This window comes from Catharus ustulatus, chromosome Z (assembly GCF_009819885.2).
Source record: "Catharus ustulatus isolate bCatUst1 chromosome Z, bCatUst1.pri.v2, whole genome shotgun sequence".
Taxonomy (NCBI): domain Eukaryota; kingdom Metazoa; phylum Chordata; class Aves; order Passeriformes; family Turdidae; genus Catharus; species Catharus ustulatus.
Window position 1 is genome coordinate 10957264 of NC_046262.2, and position 19014 is coordinate 10976277.

At 41.5% G+C, this 19014-nt stretch overlaps 1 protein-coding gene across 1 annotated transcript; it reads right to left on the reverse strand.

Annotated features, from left to right (window-relative positions):
• Nucleotides 1-2580: 2580 nt before the first annotated feature.
• Nucleotides 2581-18149, reverse strand: SLC45A2 (solute carrier family 45 member 2). The gene is made up of 7 exons (XM_033086072.1): nucleotides 17711-18149; nucleotides 16462-16638; nucleotides 12852-13177; nucleotides 9051-9194; nucleotides 7778-7901; nucleotides 6757-6962; nucleotides 2581-2805 (listed from the first exon to the last, which is right to left on the reverse strand). Exons 1-7 carry the CDS (start codon nucleotides 18147-18149, stop codon nucleotides 2581-2583), a joined length of 1641 nt encoding a protein of 546 aa, XP_032941963.1.
• Nucleotides 18150-19014: the final 865 nt, after the last annotated feature.

A 19014-nucleotide genomic window follows, 5' to 3' on the forward strand; every position in this document is an offset into this window, starting at 1 on the left:
AGTACTATCCTTCAATCTTCAATATTTTTAAAATTTTAGTATTTCTTTTACTGAAATAAATATTTTATCCCCTTTGACATATTAGTAATATATTAGTAACATACATTAGTAACATTTCTATTGCTAAAAGAAATACTTATTTTATCCCCTTTTATGAGTTAGTAACGTTTTATATTGTTTTCAGTAACACTTGAGATAGATTTTCAGTTTCAGAATGAGCACCATCATTTTTTTGTTGGTTTGTTTAGACACTGTTTTCCAAATTGTATATACTTTTTTGTCAGTTTGTTATTTCTAGCAAAGACTTGTAAGTATCATAAAGATACTATTTTGAAGTCCTGGGAACAATATAGGGTGTTTTTACAGAGGTTTCCAGAGAAAAGACTTTAATATTTCCATCTTCTGTAGCACAGTGTGGGTATTAAAGGGAAAGATCATGAGATCATGAGAAATTATGAGTTCCTGAATAAATCTGTAAATAAAAGCACTGATATACATGGTGGGCTCTTCTCTCTTCTCTGCAGGTTCAGAACCCTTCTCAGTTTGCCACAGATCTGTGGTCCCTTTGTGGGCCTGAATTAATGCCAGCACCCTATTTGTGTAACAGAGCAGGGATAACATTGACCATTTAAATGTTAATGTTCTAATGGTGTTAGACCTAAAAGAAAATGTTGACAAAGACATAGGTAAACATTGCAAAATTTCTTTTGCAGCCTCACAGTGGAATCAGAGCTTTATGACCTCAGCTTCTGGTGCACAGGTTTACGTGGTACAGTCCTACAAAACCAGATCATCTCCTCCTTTATCTGTTTTTTATGGCTCCATAGATGCCTTGCTCTTCCCTTGAAAATTCATCCTTCCAGGAGATACAGAGTTAATGGAAGTGAGTTAATGATGGCATAAACCTAATTGGGAAGACAACAATCCTTCATTTTATGGCTTCGTCTTGTTTGTTCTGGTTGAGGCTGTCATGCTCTAGCTGACTTAGCGCCTTTCAAGCACAGTCCAGGGGCTCTTTCTTCCTAGGTTTTCTCTTTCATGGGTGTGAAATGAAGAGCCACAAACCAAAAGAAACCATAAAAAGTGTTTTTTTCAAAAGGCAGGATGCAGATGCTATTGTGAGTTTTGCCGTGCACTGAGCCCCTTTTGGAGTGGAGACACAGTCATCATCAAGAAAAGGTATCTGAGGCTCCCACAGGCTTGTTAAAATTAATAAGAATTTACCTAAGGGAAAATTGGTTTTCCTGAGAATATGTGACTCAGTCTTCTCTTGAAAACACAGAAAAAGGATGAAGCTGATGCATCTCTGCAGAGGCACTTGATGCTCAGATGTAACGTTTATTTTTGGTGTTTGTGTCAGTTCGTGTCTTGCAGAGCTTCTAAGAGCTGATAAGCTCAACACTGCACTTCTCTGAGCAGCGTTGATTATATATGTGCAACATTAAGTACAAAAACAACCATAAACACCATACTTGCCCATAGTCTTAATGTTCATTAACAATATTGCATTAGCAGATGGCTTCATGTGGCTTAACATATAACGTAGTGGATGGATATGACAGTTTTCAGGACAGAGGAAGTACAGCATAGATACAGTATTTTGCTTTCACAAACAGGTTTTCCAGACTCTGACAGTATTATAAAAATAAGAATGAAGTCAAAGCACGAAGGAAAACAGAGAAAAGAGATATGCTACTTTAAGGTAAATGCTGTCATATCCAATGTCAAGATTTATGTGGTCAACCAGCCATCAGATTCTTATGTCGGCTAAGTTTATTCATTCAATTACAGCATCAGAACTGAGAGGCCACTTTTTAAAGAAGGAAGAAACAGCAGCTGCTTCCCATAGACACATTTTTAGGTACCTACACATGGATTTGCAAAACAGACCTAGGCAGACTTTCCTGACATGCTCACCCAGTACTTTCAGTTCATTTATACAGAAGCAGCAGGATCCAGTACAAATTAATTACTTTACAGTAATATTTTTCAACAATAGGCTTCAATCTTTTTTTCTATTCCAGTCATTTTTCACACTCAAATCTGCTTTTGACAGTAGCTGGTAATTAACTGATCTCATTTAGCAGTGCCAGTAATTATAACAGAACTGTACCCTACATGGCCCCGACACCTGTTTGAGTTCCTGCAGCTTTTGACTTTTGGAGGAAACAGCTCCCAACTAAGACACTTGAAAAACAAGATAAATAAAAACTTTCTTCCTAACTCTGTCCTTTTATATTACTTCAATTTATCACATTCTTCATCCATTACTTCCACAAATTGGTAATGAGGAGTTTCATAACAACTCCTGGTCCATCAAAATACCATGGCCACACAGAGCATCACATGTCACAGCATGTGAACACTGGGGGGGGGTGTGGGGGTGTGCGTCTGAGGCAACCAATTTTATCAAGTCTCCATTTCATAAAGCTCTGGAATTGCAACCGATCCAAGGAGGTAAGAGAGGGTGACGTGCCAGCAGCGTCAGCACAGCAACAGCACCAGTGCTACTGGTAAAGAAAACAGAAAGAAAACGCTCCCCTGGGGAGATTTCTTCCAGCTGCTTCTCTTCTTGCAGTCCTAGTCCACGTAGCGAACGCAGAAAGCCACGAAGCAGCAGCCGATCAGCGCCACGGTGGATGCCGAGATCACGGTGACAGCACTGCCAGCAGCACTCACCAGCAGCCCCAGGCCCACGCCGAGGATGATCTGGGCCAGCTGGACCATGCAGGTCAGAGCAGCACAGTCGATGCCCTTCCCTCGCCCATGCTCCCCTGCTTGCTCCCCTTCCTGCAGCTTCAGGCTCTGCAGAGAAGCACAGAACAAACCTCAGGAATGGGGCAGTGTCAGCAACACCCAGCTCTTGGCCAAGACATTGCTGCAGCCCCCAGGGCAGCAGGTCAATAGCTCGCTGCTCTCGTTCTTGCACCACAGAGGCTGCAGAGGTTACCACAGAGAGTTTACAAGTAACAGTGAGTTTTCCGAGCTTCCACCAAATTGTCCGTTTTTTTCACACCTGCAGTTCTTCTCACTTGCAGTTTTCCCCTCTATCCCTTCTCTTAAGGAAGTTATTGAAAATTGAGTGGAAAAACTATACATTTTTTTCAAGTTCAGGTCAATTTGAGCTCTGTCAAACTGACATTTAACAGTACAGGTCATCCTGTCATGGATAATTTAGCTCTGACTCATGGTTGAAGGAGCCATACTATCATCTTATCAAAGAATCATCATAGAATCACAGAATAGTTTGTGTTAGAAGGAACCTTAAAAATCATCTTATTCCACTGCCCTTGTTGTAAGCAGGGACACTTTCCTTTAGACCAGGGTGCTCAAAGATACATCCAGCCTGGCCTGAAACACATCCAGGGATGGGGCATCCAAAACTTCTCTGGACAACCCGATCCAGTGCCTCACCACCCGCACAATAAAGAATTTTTTCCTGATATCTAATCTAAATTTACTCTTTAAGTTTGAAGCCATTCCCACTTGTCCTATCACTATGTGCCCTTGTGAAAAGTCCCTCTCCATCTTTCTTCCAAGCTCCCTTCAAATACTGGAAAGCCACAATTATGTCAATCTGAGGCCTTCTCTCCTCCAGGCTGAACAATCTCAATTCTCTCAGCCTTTCCTCAGAGGAGTGATGCTCCATCCCTCTGATCATTTTTGTGTCTCTCCTCTGGGCTCACTCCAGCAGGTCCCTGTCCCTCCTGTGCAGGACCCCAGCTCTGGGTGCAGTGCTCCAGGTGGGTCTCAGCAGAGCAGAGCAGAGGGGCAGAATCCCCTCCCTGCCCTGCTGCCCACGGGGCTCTGGATGCAGCCCAGGACACATTTGGCTCTCTGGGCTGTGAGTGCCATGGCTGGGGCATGTCCAGCCTCTCACCCACAGCACCCCCAAGTCCTTCTGGGCAGGGCTGCTCTGGGTCTGTTCATACCCAGCCTGTGCTGATACCAGGGTGCAGATAGCAGATCTGACCCAGGTGCAGCACCAGCACTTGGCCTTGTTAGACCTCATGAGATTCCCCTGGGCCACTTCTACAACTTGTTCAGGTCCCTCTGGTTGGCATCCTGTCCTTCAGGTGTGTCAAACCACCTCAGTTTGGTGTCATCTGCAAACTTGCCGCGGGTGTACTCAATCCTTTCATCTATGTAATTAAAGAAGATACTGAATCACACTGGTTCCAATACAGACCCTTGAGGGCACCACTTGTCACTGATTTTCATTTGGATTCTGACTCATTAACCACGACCCTCTGGATGTGACCATTTTTTGTGAAAAACTGCTTTTTTATCCATCTAACCGTCCACTCATCAAATGCATCTTTTCAATTTAGAGGAAAGGATGTTGTGAGGAACCACATCCAAAGGCTTTACAGCAGGGCTGATGTGCGCCACACACATATAGGCAGGAACCTGACGTCTTGGCTCAAAGCACATAAAGGAAATCCGTACTAAAATACAAATATAATACTTTTATTGTTGGGCAGGAAAGCAACCTGAAAACAAGCACTCAGACAAGGATTCTTCTACACTGCCGAAGACCATTTTTAATAATAATTTTTAATCAGTGTATCTGCTCTGATATACATAGCCAAGCAAAAGCCTTCATTTATTATGTACAAGTGTCTCACATATTAGCACCCCATGAGGCTGGTGGATCACTGGAACAGGCTAACTAGCGGGGTTGTGGAGTGTCCATTCTTGGAATCATTCAAACCAGATCTGGGGCAGATTGCTCCAGGTTGCCCTCTTTGAGCAGGATAAATGTGATCTCTGGGGGGTCCCTTCCTCCAGAAAGAAATTACTCTGTTTCATTGGGAAATTTTGTGGTAACTTAACATATTTATTTTCTTCCTGCATAGGCTGTTAAATGGAGGAGGTTGTATTCCAACAAAAGAAGTTCCCACTCTGTAGGCCAGCGGCACCACTGCGTTCTGGTATCCAAATTCTCTTAGCCATTAAGATGTTTTTTTGCTTTTTGCAAACCCTATTACATTGCCTTTGAGCTACACAAAGCTCACGAGTATTGGAGACTAACAGTCTCTTCCTAATCCAGTAGAAAAAAAATTGAATTTGGATCCTAGGGAACAGCAGCACAGAACAGGAGCTGAAATGGCAGCATTATAAAACACAGCACATGATTTTGGTAGAGTGCATAGTGGGGGAAAAATACCTGCTGCTTGCTCTGAAATGATAAAGTCCCAGCTTTGGACACTTTTAAAAATAAATTATATTTATTTTTCTGGGCTGTTTCCAATGTTCCTATGTGGCAGTAGTTCTGACCACAAATACATGAATCTGTAAATGAATGCACTCTTGTGCTTGACATTTGCCCTTTTTTTTTTATCTTGAACATTGCAGAAGACTTGAGCTAAACCTCAATCGATTAATAATGTTAATTAAAATCTAAACATAGAATTATATATAATATAAAATCTAGCATAGATTATACTCATAAAATCTAACATAGGATTATATATAATTTAACATCTGTCATAGCAAGTACCACACAACAAACAAGAAAAAACTGGTTGTCTTACAAGTAAGGCATTAATATATTGGCCTATGAAGTATAAAGTTCATGCACACTTTAGCATATTTTATTTCACTTCTGTTTTGGAACAGATAAAAATTTTGCATTTACTCTTCCTCTCTGAGTTGGCTGACCTGAGTTTAGAATTGAGATCTCACACTAACCTGGGCTCATTCCCAGTCTTTTGTTTTGTGTTTATAAAATATCATGGCCATTCTCTGTTGGAATGAGCAAAGAAATGAGCTGAAAAATTAGGAATCATAGATATGAAATATTTAATCACTTTGAGACATCCTCCTAGCAGTCAGTAGAAAAATTAAAGAGTTTTGTTGTGTTCATCATTCAGAGGGTGCTGGTGACAGCTGTACAGAAGAGTGGGTCACGCTGTCCAGCACTGGATCTAGCCCTGTGCTGCTTTCAGCTATGTTTTATGTGGTTTTCCAATGGCTCAACATTGCCTTTTAAAATTTCCTCAGATGTCCCAATGTATACTGAGAACTTTCTAATTTTTTCCATTTCCCATTATTCTTTCTTGTTTCCAGCTGTTTGACTGACTTGAGAGACTTGAGAGAACTTTTCCATTAAAGAACTCAACTCTTTACAATACATGAAGATCCTGCTGTGCCCAGTAACATGATGCAAGGTGTGCAAGTTCTTCCAGATTTTGCTCGGAAACAGGATTTAGTGTTGTGGAGGACAAAAACTCAACCACAGACATTTAGAAAGATAATGAGAATGTGGTATATGATTTAATACTGAACTATATCAAGCTGTTTCTACTTGAATGTCATTTATTTTATAAGCTTTTGTAACACTTTGCAGTTAACTAAAACTTTTTACAGTCTTTACAGGGTTGTTATTAACCTCAGGCACTCAGAAGTCAAGTCCTCTGCTAATGTGACTGGAAGAAATTACATGAGGAAAGTAGGACTTGAAGACAACAGTGAAGCCCTGTTACCTACTTACTGCCTGAACACATACTATCATTGGCTTAATTTCAGATGTGATGATAAATAACTACCTGTTTCACTGAAGACCTGTTTGGAGAGTTTGGAGCTGGGATATTAACTGTCTCTGTCAGGAACTTCCCATTCATATGTGTCTTTACTAATAGTTCAAAATTAAAATTAAAAGCTTCTCACCATTTCTATCCAGTTTACCCCCAAAATATGTTGAAAAGACACAGACAGATATAAACTTAATGCTTCTTGAGACTCTGCACTCACCTCTTCTTCCCTGTGGTACGTTGCAATGAGGTGGAATGGCACTGTGTACAGTGTGCTGGACATGACTCCAAAGAGTGAACAAAGAGCCAGAGTGGAATAGACATTGGGAAACAAGCCAATTAATCCTGTACCCAGTCCAAAAAGTAGGTATCCAATGAAATAAAGTCCCTTTAATCCTATGTATGGCAGAAGGACTTTCTGCAAGTCTGTGAAAAGAAAGTGAAAATGCTGATAAGATTTTAAAAAACAGGTCACATTTTACCGGGGAGTTCCTTTTAAGGGGTTGTATTTTGTAAAATGCAATGATGGAGATAATCTTGATGATTTTGGAAATTACCTCAAATTATTGCAGATATAAACTAGCCAAAGAATAGCTGCTCACACCGCCCACTGCCCAACCTGCAGCTTGCACTGCAGCTGCATCCAGAGATACTTGTGCTGAATAGATGCTCATCCACAGAAAGGCCACACAGAAATGCCTGCAGTTAAGCTCCAAAGGTGGAAACATTTTCCTCAAGCCTCTTTTCAATGCTCAGATCAACCCCCAAAATGCTATCTGTTTGAGTTTTTGGATCATGAGTAGTTTTTTTAATCCTTGGGAGGAGTTATGGTGAAATCTACCTGGGGAGCTGTGCTAACATGGTTACACACAATCTTGGAGAACAAGATTCAAGCTTCTGGGAAGACCTTCTGCATGAGGAATGCAAATGGGTAGAGGCCACCTTCGAGAGCCTACAGCAGCAGCACTGCTAGGTGAAAGAGCACCTAAGAATTTGGTGTGGCATTTAATTTCAGAATGATCTTCAGTGTTCAGGGTTAGTTCTCCTGCTCCGAAAGTGACCCCTCATCACGTGCTCAGGAGCTGTTGGTGCTAAGATATAAGTTTCTAACAATACTGAGAATGCAACATTTCTTAATGCTTTAATGTAGATAAAAATCCAGATAATTTGGCATCCCTTTATGTTTTTTAAACAATTGCAAATGGCAAGCACAGTATCGGAGCTCATTCATGGGTACTTACAAGAATAGACTGACGAAGCAACTGCATTGATGCACAGTCCCCAGCATCCCATCTCTACCCCTGTTTTGTAGGTGAGGTAAAGTGTGGAGTTGTGAGGTGCATAAGGATTCCCGTGGTACACAACCTGAAAGAGACCACGACAGTCACAGGAGGCAGGGATGGCTGCGTGTAGGGAATGCCTCCTCATGGGCATGGGGCCCCGTCCCTAGCAGGGACATCCAAGAAATCTGTTGAGCATTGTCCTAACCACTCGTTTGTAATTGTCCAGATTTCACATCACATCTCCTGGACTATCACATCCCAGTCTCCACTTCACTTATTAACCTCTGCCTTTTCCTGGACGGTCTACTTTGCATAAGTAAATTTGCTCTTTTATCCTTTGGATGTCCGATTTCCAACTAACCTTCTCTCTCCACTTCTGCCGTCTTGCCTCAGGCCTTCCTTTACCTAATTTATCTACATTTTTTTCCTGTTTTGTCTTGCAGGTTTACTTCAACACACTCATTTTTCCACACAGTTATTGTCTTATTCAGTTACTTTTCTAGACAAGCAAAACCTTTTTCTTCCAGATTCATCTATACTGCAGGGGAAAAACCCTCCCTCTCACCTTGCCTACAAAGACAGATAAGGCAAGGAAATGGGAGTACTGTGTGGAAACCATAGAAGACCAGGGAGTGGCTGCGAAAGATTTGTGCCAGGAGCATATTAGTACTCTGTGAGAAAGGAGGCAGACACGTCCGTATAGGCAAGAATCACTGTCCAGGACATACAGTCCCTGGGAATGGCATGGAAAGGGCACCACTGGGTATTATGAAGGCAATGGTTGCTGAGAAAAGGGGCTCAGGACAGACAAATGCAAGAAGGTAAGATAAAACCTTCTACTACCAAGTAGCTCCCTGTGTGCACTGAAGCCAGGTGGCCCGCAGAGCAGGGGGGCTTTGTGTGGATGCTGCACACACACCAGGATAGGGGCGGCTGCATCCAAGCATTGCCCAGCTAGAAAGCCTGCCCTTCTGGGAGCAGCTCCCAGCTTCACCTGGAACAGTTAGACACAAATAACCTTATAAATACTGAAGGTTTTCCCCACTGATTTCACAGACAGGCTTGGAACAAGGGCCTGGCCTTAATTAGCTGGTTTACAAAACTCTTGTATTCAGCTATAAATGGCTCTACACCAGTGTCATTTCCTCACAATAGTCACATCATTTAATTTATTTTTGATGGAGGAGGAGATACTACAGGGAAGGAGAAGTGAGAGGATTTTATGCTTTACCTGTCCCATGAAATCTGTGAAGAAGAGCATATTGGACAGGAAAGCCATCCATCCAAAGAGGTGGCTCACACACAGATAGCGATAGTGGGATGGCATGCTTGAAAGTGTATTCAAGAGGGATTTGAGGGTCATCTGCCTTTTTTCCTAAAAGCAAATATTCAAGAATAATACAGTATTATTGTCCTGAAGGCTAAAGAAGTAGCTGACAGCAAAGGCTTGAGTAGTATCTTTTCATTGCTAAATTTCCAAAGTATTTTCTTTTTTGCTAGGAAAGGTTGCTTGTGTGCTGAGTTTCCTTCAACTTATAAAATTCACAGAAACTATAGAAAAGATGGAGTATGCCAGCAGGAATGTAACATTTCTTGCTGTTATAATCAGTAGGACACCTATATACATGTATTACACAGGGAAATTTTCTTCCAAAGCAGACTCAGAGAGTTTAAAATAAACCCCAATGTGCTTACAACAGAAAGAACCAGAAAAAAAAACCTTATTTCTTTATAGAGACCATGAGATTTACACTGAAAATTTAAAGGTGCTGCAGGAATATGTCATGCTCAAAACAATTCCTGAAAATTAAAATGTGTCAGTTGGGAATTTCTGAGCATTTCTGAGACGTTATTCCCTTTCCATTCTATGTGCTAAATTCTCTAGGAAACTTTTTGTCTTAGGGAAACTTCCACCTCTTCAGGCATATCATGAGATTTCCACTATGCACAGTCCTTGAAGCCGGGGGAAGCTTGGTTCACCATGGTAGCACACAGAGAATGTCAGCTCCGGCATCTGAACACCTCAGACCATGGGAGAAATAACTCATGTGACAATCAAAACTAAATGGGTGCTGGTTAACAAATCTCACTGATGAGGAAAATCAAAATTTCTCACCACCTTCAATGCCCCACCCCATGTTATCTCCCTCATCTCAGCCCTGTGCCCCAAAACTCTCAGTTTCTTTTCCAGTATCCTTCCTGCATTAAAGCTCCTGCATGGTTCACTGCTTTTAAAGAAAAAAAAAAAACCACCAAAACCAAAACTATTTTAACTGCACATGATGAAAACTTCCAATTTTCTCTCATAATGTTTGGAGACAACAGCGTTGGGAGAGATGGTTAGGGAAGATTTATGTTATGAAATGTGGAAGAACAGTTATGCTAGTTACTGGAAATTTCTGCACTGGATCTTGTCTTCTATTTTCTGTGAGATGTCATTTTTTCCTTTCTTCCTTCAGTGTTGTACTTACTTTTCACAATTCTACTTTCCTTTGAACTGTTCTATGCTGCAAGCTAGTCTATGAATAATCACCACATATAAAGTTGGAAAATAGTTTGCTTCAGTGTGAGGTTTTTAATCCTCATAGGAATGCCAAAATTCAAGTTGCTGACTTCTACCTTGGACTTTATATTGTCCAAATCCCTTGGAATTTCTCTTGGCATCACTGTCTTTTTTTGAACAGGGTAAGCTTTATATTCTTCTACAATTACAAAAAGAAAACAAACAAATTCCAGATTGACTCATTAGTGTTATTTCAAGGATAATTACTATCGTTTGACTTGGCTTAATTTAGTTTGTAATTCTTCCACACTGCTTTCTAAAATAGCCTTTCTAATCAAAGTTTTAAGATAAGGTCATGGAATTACAAAGGACACTGCAGTGATTACAAACAATAATTTGACAGCTAGATTGAAATGTTTTCTTTCTGTTTAGATATTCCAGAGAGTGGAAACGGAAACCAAAAATGTTTAATGTACACAAACTGCATGGTAATTTAAATAATGTGCTGAAATTTGGCTCTGTTTAAGCACCTTATCCTTCAAAAGCTCACAATACCAAATAATCTCTACAAAATCACTACAACTCAGGGCATAAGATGATAAGAACACAGAGGCAGCAATATGACTTGGGTTTTATGGCAGTGGACCCTGAATAATTTGGCACCATTCAAAAGACTGCAAGGCCAATTGTGTTGGGTGTCTGCTCATACTATAACAGGTCAAATCTCATAAATAATCATGTTAGCTGTTAGCATGTGAGAGCATAAGCCTCAATTCAGAAGAAATATAGCTATGATGCCCTCATTTAAAAAAAAAAAAGGGACAGAAGAATAGGAAGCCAAACCATTTCTCCAAGGAAGCGATTACGGTAATGAATGAACTCAGCAAACATGTGCCACAGGAGACAGATCATTAAAGCAGTGAGAAAGAAAAGCACATCAAAGTAACACGAGACTGATCAAAGCACTAGAGGACTCCAACAGGCTGCCCAGCCCTGCCAGAGAGGAGGGCAATGCACAAGGTCGTCCACAGTGGACACCACAGCTTCACCTCTGGTCTCAGACATGGAGCTCCATGTTATTCATGTCACTGGCTCCATGGAATTATTTCTTTCCAAGGTAGAGGCTACCCCAAACCACAGACTGCTCCCCTGACTTTCACTGCATCACTCTCTCATTTTCATTTGCCTTCTTGTTTTTTAGAGCCTACATGGTCCAAGCAATTGGTGACTCTCAGCATCTCTAACAATTTGGAGGATGCTCAGAGTGAACAGGGTGGTGAACGATGCTGGCTGCTCAAGCTGGCCTGAAGTGGGGAAGCTCAGACAGCATCACAGTGCTCTTGTCAGATTCTCCCCACAGCTGTTGCCTTGCTGTCTGACCCACTCTGTGTTTGCCTGGCATTCTCACCAGGCAATGCTCATTTCATGTGTCTTGCATCCGGTGTAATAGTATTTTTCTTCCAGTTAGAAATACCAAGTGCTATTACAAAAAAAAATTACAAATAGTAAAAGATAATAAATCCCTTTTATTTACAGATTAAACAGGAGTATTGTTTTCTTACTTATAGCCATTTGCACATGCTTAGTATGTTTAACCTTTGCATCATGGATGGATATGCACAATTCCAAGAAATCAAAGGTGTAATTAAAATGTGAAGCAATTGTGTCACCACTATTGTGTTATACTTTGCTTACGTAAGGTACTATGAGATAGCCATGAGCATTTCTAGCACTAAAAGTCATCCCCCAAACAGTAAGAATTACCACCTGTTCTCAAGACCATTCTAGAAGTGGGCTCCCCAGATATTTTTTTGGTAGATTCAACTTCTTCCTAAGGGCCTTAAGTTGAAGAAACCTCTCATAAAAATGCATCAGAAACAAAATAACAGTGAGGATTTAAAAGTACTCACTGTTCTCTTGCACCTCAAAATTTTGACAAAGGCACAGTTACAATCTCACTCAAAATAAAATTCAAACTCTGGTAGCAAGGTAGCACTGCTGCACAAGCAGCAATTTTAAAGCATTAGTGCTCAATGAAATGTTGAGCAGCAGAAAATCCAAATGTTTACTAGACAGGGAACATACATTTCACATGCAGTATGTACAAAATCTTGTGAGCTTTGGTGAGAATTGGAGACCTACATCAAAGATTAATGATGCATAGTCTTTGTCCACAATTTCATTCACGACTAAAGGACAAAGTAGATCCTATTTACAAAATTCACCTGAGGAGGATATGAAGAGACTGACATTGATCAGAAAGCTGAGCCAGGTTCTCCCTCATCCCTGCCAATAGATCAAAGCATCAGAACTAGCTTGTCTTGATGGCAATACTTTCTGAAGGAAAAAAAATGGAAAAAAGAAAAAAAAGCAAGCAGGCTTTCTCCTATCTCTGTATCCTGGTGGAGGGTTCTTTTCTGTGTGTGTGAAAGGACTCCATTACAAACAATCAGCATTAGCTAATAAAGAGCTAATTATGGGGTCTCCAAGGATGCAAAATATGTCCTATAGAATAATCTCTGCACTCACCTCTGTGCGTGATGCAACTGCACATTTCCCTGGCTTGGCTGCAGCCTTTATTTCCGTACATGCTGATTTTAAGCAACCATTCTTAATTTCCTCCTCTATGGAGCTGTATTTGTGGGGTTCAGTCACTTCCAACAAGAACTTTGCCTCTTCATTTTCATATCTGAGTGGGACTTCAGGAATGCTGCACAGATGTACGGTAAGGCAGATTATGAAAACCAAGGCTGCGAAGAAGAAAATCACCTGGAATTCTGATACCAAGGTATATCCTAGTATGGTTTGACCCCAATCCATAGCACCTGTAAGGTAACCCAGGGCTCCTCCCAAACCTACAATGGTGGTGAAAAAAAAAGAAAAAAATTCTACTGGCATTGATAAAATAAACAAAGAATACATAATATCCTGAATATGAGATGCCCTCTAGAAATGATGGAATAATCACTCTTCAGATATTTATCACAAGAAATAAGAATACTGAGTTAATCACATGCATGAGCAGTTACTAGAACATCTCTTGAAAAATCTCCTCAGATCTCTCAGAACACTCCAGAAATTGCCTGTATATACAGCAATATAGGCCCATCTCTTTTTCTTTTACTCTCTGAAGATCTATTTTCTTTAAAATGGTAAATTATACAAGTTAAACGAAATAAAATCCTATAAAAATTTAGGTGGTTTTGTGGTTTTTTATTCTCACAGACCAAACATTTTTAAAATTATACTGAGAGCTTAGTCCGAACAGAAATACTGCCTCCATGTGAAATTAATAAAAAAGGAAATAAACCCAAAGACATTGCATTGTACTTAAATTCAAGTACCATGCCACTTGGAAAAGAAAACAGAAATGAACAGAATCCCATTTAGAAATTTTCTCAGAAGAGGTAGACTAAAGGGTGAAAATAGAATCCTTACTTTGTGCCTTGAAGCTAATAAGTCCTTTTTTCAGTCAGTTTGGTTTTTTTACAATTTCTTCTCTGTTGCAACTGTAAACAGAGATGCACAGTACAGAGCTCTGGTAGGAGTGGCACCTTTGTAGAGTCCTGACACCTTGTTAACCAGGTGGCTCTGGGGGATGAATGATGAACGGGTGGGAGTTCCACAGGATAGGCACTTTCCATAAACTTGGAAGCAATTCTATCCTTTTGCTTAGGAGAACTGATAAAAATGTACAGCAAAGCTCCACACTTAAAACTGACAACACCTGCAATTGCTTCCCCAACAAAACATGAGATTTTTATTTCATTCTGGGCTTTCTGTACCTTCTTTACCCTCCTGGGTTGATCATGGCCCTCCTTCATTTGTGTCCTATAGCATTTCACAGGTGGCTGTATCCTTGCTTGTTCTCATAAAAAACCAATTACGCTACTAATAAGTTCCAAAAGAAAATCTATACTACATATCTTCAGTGTATGTTCGCAGAGAGAATGTTTGGCATATGAGGATGTCTTTGCATGCTGTTTTGAAAAGGAAGCATCATGGTATTGGAATGCAGCCCGAATGTTGAGTTGCTGGGTGTGTGCACTCTTTCTTCTGCTTGAATAGGTGGCCATGGGTTTCATAGCTGCAAAGCTAGCAAGCTTCATGTTCAAACCCTAAACTGAAGGCAAACTGGTGAGTAAAATCTTAAGTTTATTACAAAGTAAAATACTTAAGTATTTTACTTAAGTAAAATCTTGAGTATAAAATACTAAGTATAAAAGGAAGGAAGGAATTAAAGTGGGAAAAAGAAATAATACCTAAAACAAACTGGAAAATAAATGGGAAGATTGCTGTCTCTGTCTAATAGGGATAAAACAGGGAATGATAAATATAAACTGTAGGAAATGGATTTAATATTACAGTTTGGGAAAAACTAACATCAATATCAGTAAATTGATGGAGAATACTGCCTTGGGAAGTTGTAGAACTCCAATCAAGGGAGAATTTCAACACCAGACCAGGGAAGTTTAAGTTAGGAAAGGTTAAGATATTGATGAACTTGCCGTGGAGAGCACAGGATGCTGGACCAAGCCACGCACTCTGCCCCAGTCTTATTCCATGTAATTTGTCCCGTGTCCCTTTTCACAGCTCAATACACTGAATCAGCTAAATCTGTAGCTTCAAATTGGGAGAGCTCTTAGTACCATCCAAAAAAAAATTGCAACCAGAGTTGTGCTGAATATACTTAGAGACTCACACCTCTCTCTGTCCAAACAAGTGATTCTTTAACATTTTATCTGTCAGTGTCTAATGGATAATGCAGATTTCATTCCCATGTGGCTTTAAGCTTCCCTTATAATCTGTGTTTATAATCAGGTATTTAATGTGTCCAAAATCAGCCTGCTGTCAGTACCTACCACAACCCCTCCTTGAACTGAGTAGCTGCTACTGAGTCTATGTGTGTCTGCTCCTGGTGGGGGCTCAGCAGCCACAAAAATCTGCTGCAACAAAGATTGCATGACTTCTCATGTAGTCTGCTTTTTGTCCAGTGCTTTCACAGGGACTATCTCAGACCTGGCGGAGGTTCCCCTGGGTCATTTCACAGGTACACAGCCTCAGGTGTCTTAGGTGTTTTCCCTGTGTGTTTCCTCAACACAAGGCTCACTTTGTACTGATGATTTAATAGAATCAATGTTCAGGGGGTGGAATGGACCTCAGAGACCATCCAGTCCCCACCCACCCTGGCAGGGACACCTCACACTGGACCAGGCAGCTCAGGGCCTTATCCAACCTGGCCTGTGACACTGACAGGCTTGGCCCCATAACCTCCCTGGATAACCTATTCCAGTGTCTTACCACCCTCACAGGGAAGAATTTCCTCCTAACACACCGCCTAAATTTCCCTTCATGAGCATAAAAAGGAGACCCTCTCCAGCTTCCCCATGGCTCCCCTTCAGACACTGGAGATCCTGAGGTCTCCACACAACCTTCTCTTCACCAGGCTGAACAGCCCCAACTTCCCCAGCCTGTCTTCACAGGAGAGGTGCTCCAGCCCCCTTATCAACTTTGTGGCCCTCCTTTGGACTTGTTCCAACAGCTTTGTGTCCTTCTGCGACTCGGCAACATTGCAAAAATGTACAAAGGCAAGTGAAGCTGTAAACTTCATTTGCAGGAACTTGAAATGAACCACTTGGACCTATTTTGTGGGAGTTCTGAATTTCTGAATTTTACAGAGAACTCGTTTCTATACAGCACATACTGGAGCACTGCTGAAGAATGGAAATCAATTGATTTGTGCAGCTCTTGTTCGGTATCACATGACAAGTCAAAATTGTTATTTTTATGAGCAATGAAACAAGCTACATCCATTAATTTTTGCCTCAGCAAAAACTTGAAAAAAACCAAACCAAACTGAACAAATACTACTTCACTTTTTAAAATAACTCACTACTCTAAAATCATGTCTGTGTTGCTGTAATTGTTTGTGCCTGCAGCCTTGTTCAGAATTCTTGTAGCAGCAGTCACAAGCTGCTGCTCTCTGGAGTAGTGAAAATCCAGCAACAAAAGTCTCGTGACTGAAGTGCGGGATCAGATGATCAGTTCATTCAAGATTAGAAACACAATGAGGATAAAATCCATGCAATTACCCTCCCCTCCTTTGAGAGGTAGGGAGGAAAAGAAGGGATCAGTGTACCTGTAAAGAGGGCGTGGTAATGCAGACCCTTCTCTTTATCCTGATGAGAGCAGACATCAAATAAATACGCTTTGATGGGACCATCAATAAAATCAGCTGCAAAATCAAAAAGTACTACTCCCAGCATGGTAATGACTATTGCCCACGTCCGCTGCTTGTTTCTCTCATCGATGAAAGCTAAAAAAAGAAAAACACCCTCATTCTGACAGCAACAGTGTCATGTTCTGCAAAACCACATTTAGTCTTTCCTGATACCTCAAAATCTAAACAACAACTGGTTATGCAAGAGTCCAGTGACACCAGAATCTCATCAGAGAGGAGAGCTGGGTCTGTGTAGCGCTGAGCTGGGCTAGGCTGACTTACTGCCTTGACTCAGCACAAGCTCAGAATACTTCAAGCTCCAAGACCAAGAGCATCACTATCCTTAATCCTTATTCCTTTACACCTTCAAGGCATGCTCTGGTAGCCTAACACATGCATTTTGTAATAATTTTAGCTTACTCTCTTTGTCCCGTCTTATATTGTTTTAGATAATTAAGAGTTGACTGCAACATCTCTTTCTGGGTCAATGAAATCAAGTATATTCAACATCAATAATATCGAGGAATAGAGAATAAATCAATCCATAAAACACACACCTCCCCCATCTGCCTAGTCAGCAACAACTTTCTATCAAGACTTTAAGAAGCTACAACACAAGATAAAATGTCACTCCTGTTTGACTTTGCATGTTTCAGCTACAATTTCCAAGCAGTTAAGGACTTTCGTTTCTCAGCAGCACAACAGAGCCCCGAGTCAAGCCAGTGCTGCAATAATTAAAGACAAGTATTTTGAATATTAATCCATCTAAAATAGGGGTGAACAGGGATTCAGTTTGGATATATATTACATCACAAAAACAATACTATCATTTTAGCCAACAAGGTAGATCTTAGCTCATAAAAGCTTCTATGGCCTAAGCCAATCTTTACCTGTAGGATCTTATCAGGCAACCAAACCAACATACAACAGACTGCAATCACATGCACAAACTACAGAACACGATGCACAGGGTACATAACATGCAGTGTTAGGATTGAATGTACACAACAACTACTGCGCTCCCCAGCTCCTTCAGTGCACACGAGTCACACGATACCAAATGTTAACCATGGATTTTAAGAAGGAGACGGGGAACCCCTCTCCTTTTTCTGATTTGAAAGGCTAGGATGAGTTTTGTCTGTCAGTATAGCGCACGCCCCTCACTCACCTGAGATGATCACGTCCCCATTGAGGTACAAAGCCATGCCTAACAGCATTATGATGCCCAGACCCAGAATGTAAGGTCGCCTCCTGCCCCAGCTACAGGTGCAGTGATCACTGGCTGAACCTACCACGGGCTGCAGTACGAAGCCCAGGATAGGGCTGATGAGCCACACGAGGCTGTAGAGGTTCTTGGGCAGCCCTACACTGAGCAGCACCGGCGTGACAAAGGCAGCCTCCACGGCATAGCAGAACTCCCGGCCGAACATGGCCATGCTGTGCATGACCAGCCTTCCCACCGCTCGCCTCCTTGGCACTGCTGCTCCAGTCCTCATCACTGCCTGCCTCGGAGCTTCCTCCTTCTCGCTGGTGCCATCCATGTCGGCCTTGGCCTCTCCCGAGCTGGGGGGAAGAGCCCCGTGGAAGCTCTCTTTCGTTAAGGTCATCGCTCCGGCTGCGAGCAGTGCTGTGGCGAGCTGGTGCTGCCTGCTCTGGCTGACATGGGGCCCAGATCATATGCCGGGTGGGATCGGTCTGTGCTGGGGGAGGGACTCACATACTTTCATGGCTCTGCGATCACAAGTTATGCCAGGAAGGGGGCGGGGAAGCGTGTGTTCACATTAGCAGATCTGAGCTTTTGGGCGTCTGCATTGCTCCTGACCATCCAGAACTGAGGAATTACTGTTTATGCATGGACACATATAACAGGAACATACATCACATGGTCCGGGCGCAGCATTAGCCTGACACAAAGCTGTTCCTCTTGTTGTAAGACCTTGCTCTAAGACGGCAGTGACACCAGGAACCTATTCTCATCTTTCCATTCAGCAAACGTGAGCATCAGACCATTCCCTGACGACTAACCTGGGAGGAAAAATCTGTACCTCTCCAGAAAAGTATTTTAATCCACCTCATAAGGATGAATAGGTGAACCTATCCATTGCCCTTGAGTGCTGGAGGCAGATATAAAACTTGATAGAAATCCCTCAAGCAGCAAATGATGAGTAGTTTCTTGTGTGTACTGTGTACTGCCTTAAAAGAATTCATTATTTCTTGGCTTCTGAGAACAAAGACTATCAGAATTACTTAGAGGTGAGGTTTTAAAACAGTCATACAGGGAAAGGCTTTAAAAGAAGCCTGTAGTGACCTTACTCAAACCTACCTTTCAGGTTAGCTACCTGAGTTGAGGCAGCTGACCCAGACTATCCTGAAGCAACATGAGGTTTTAAATTGACGTCAGTAATTTTGGTTTCAAAACTTATCCATGATGGACATCACATTTGACAATGCTGATTTTTTCCATCATGATCA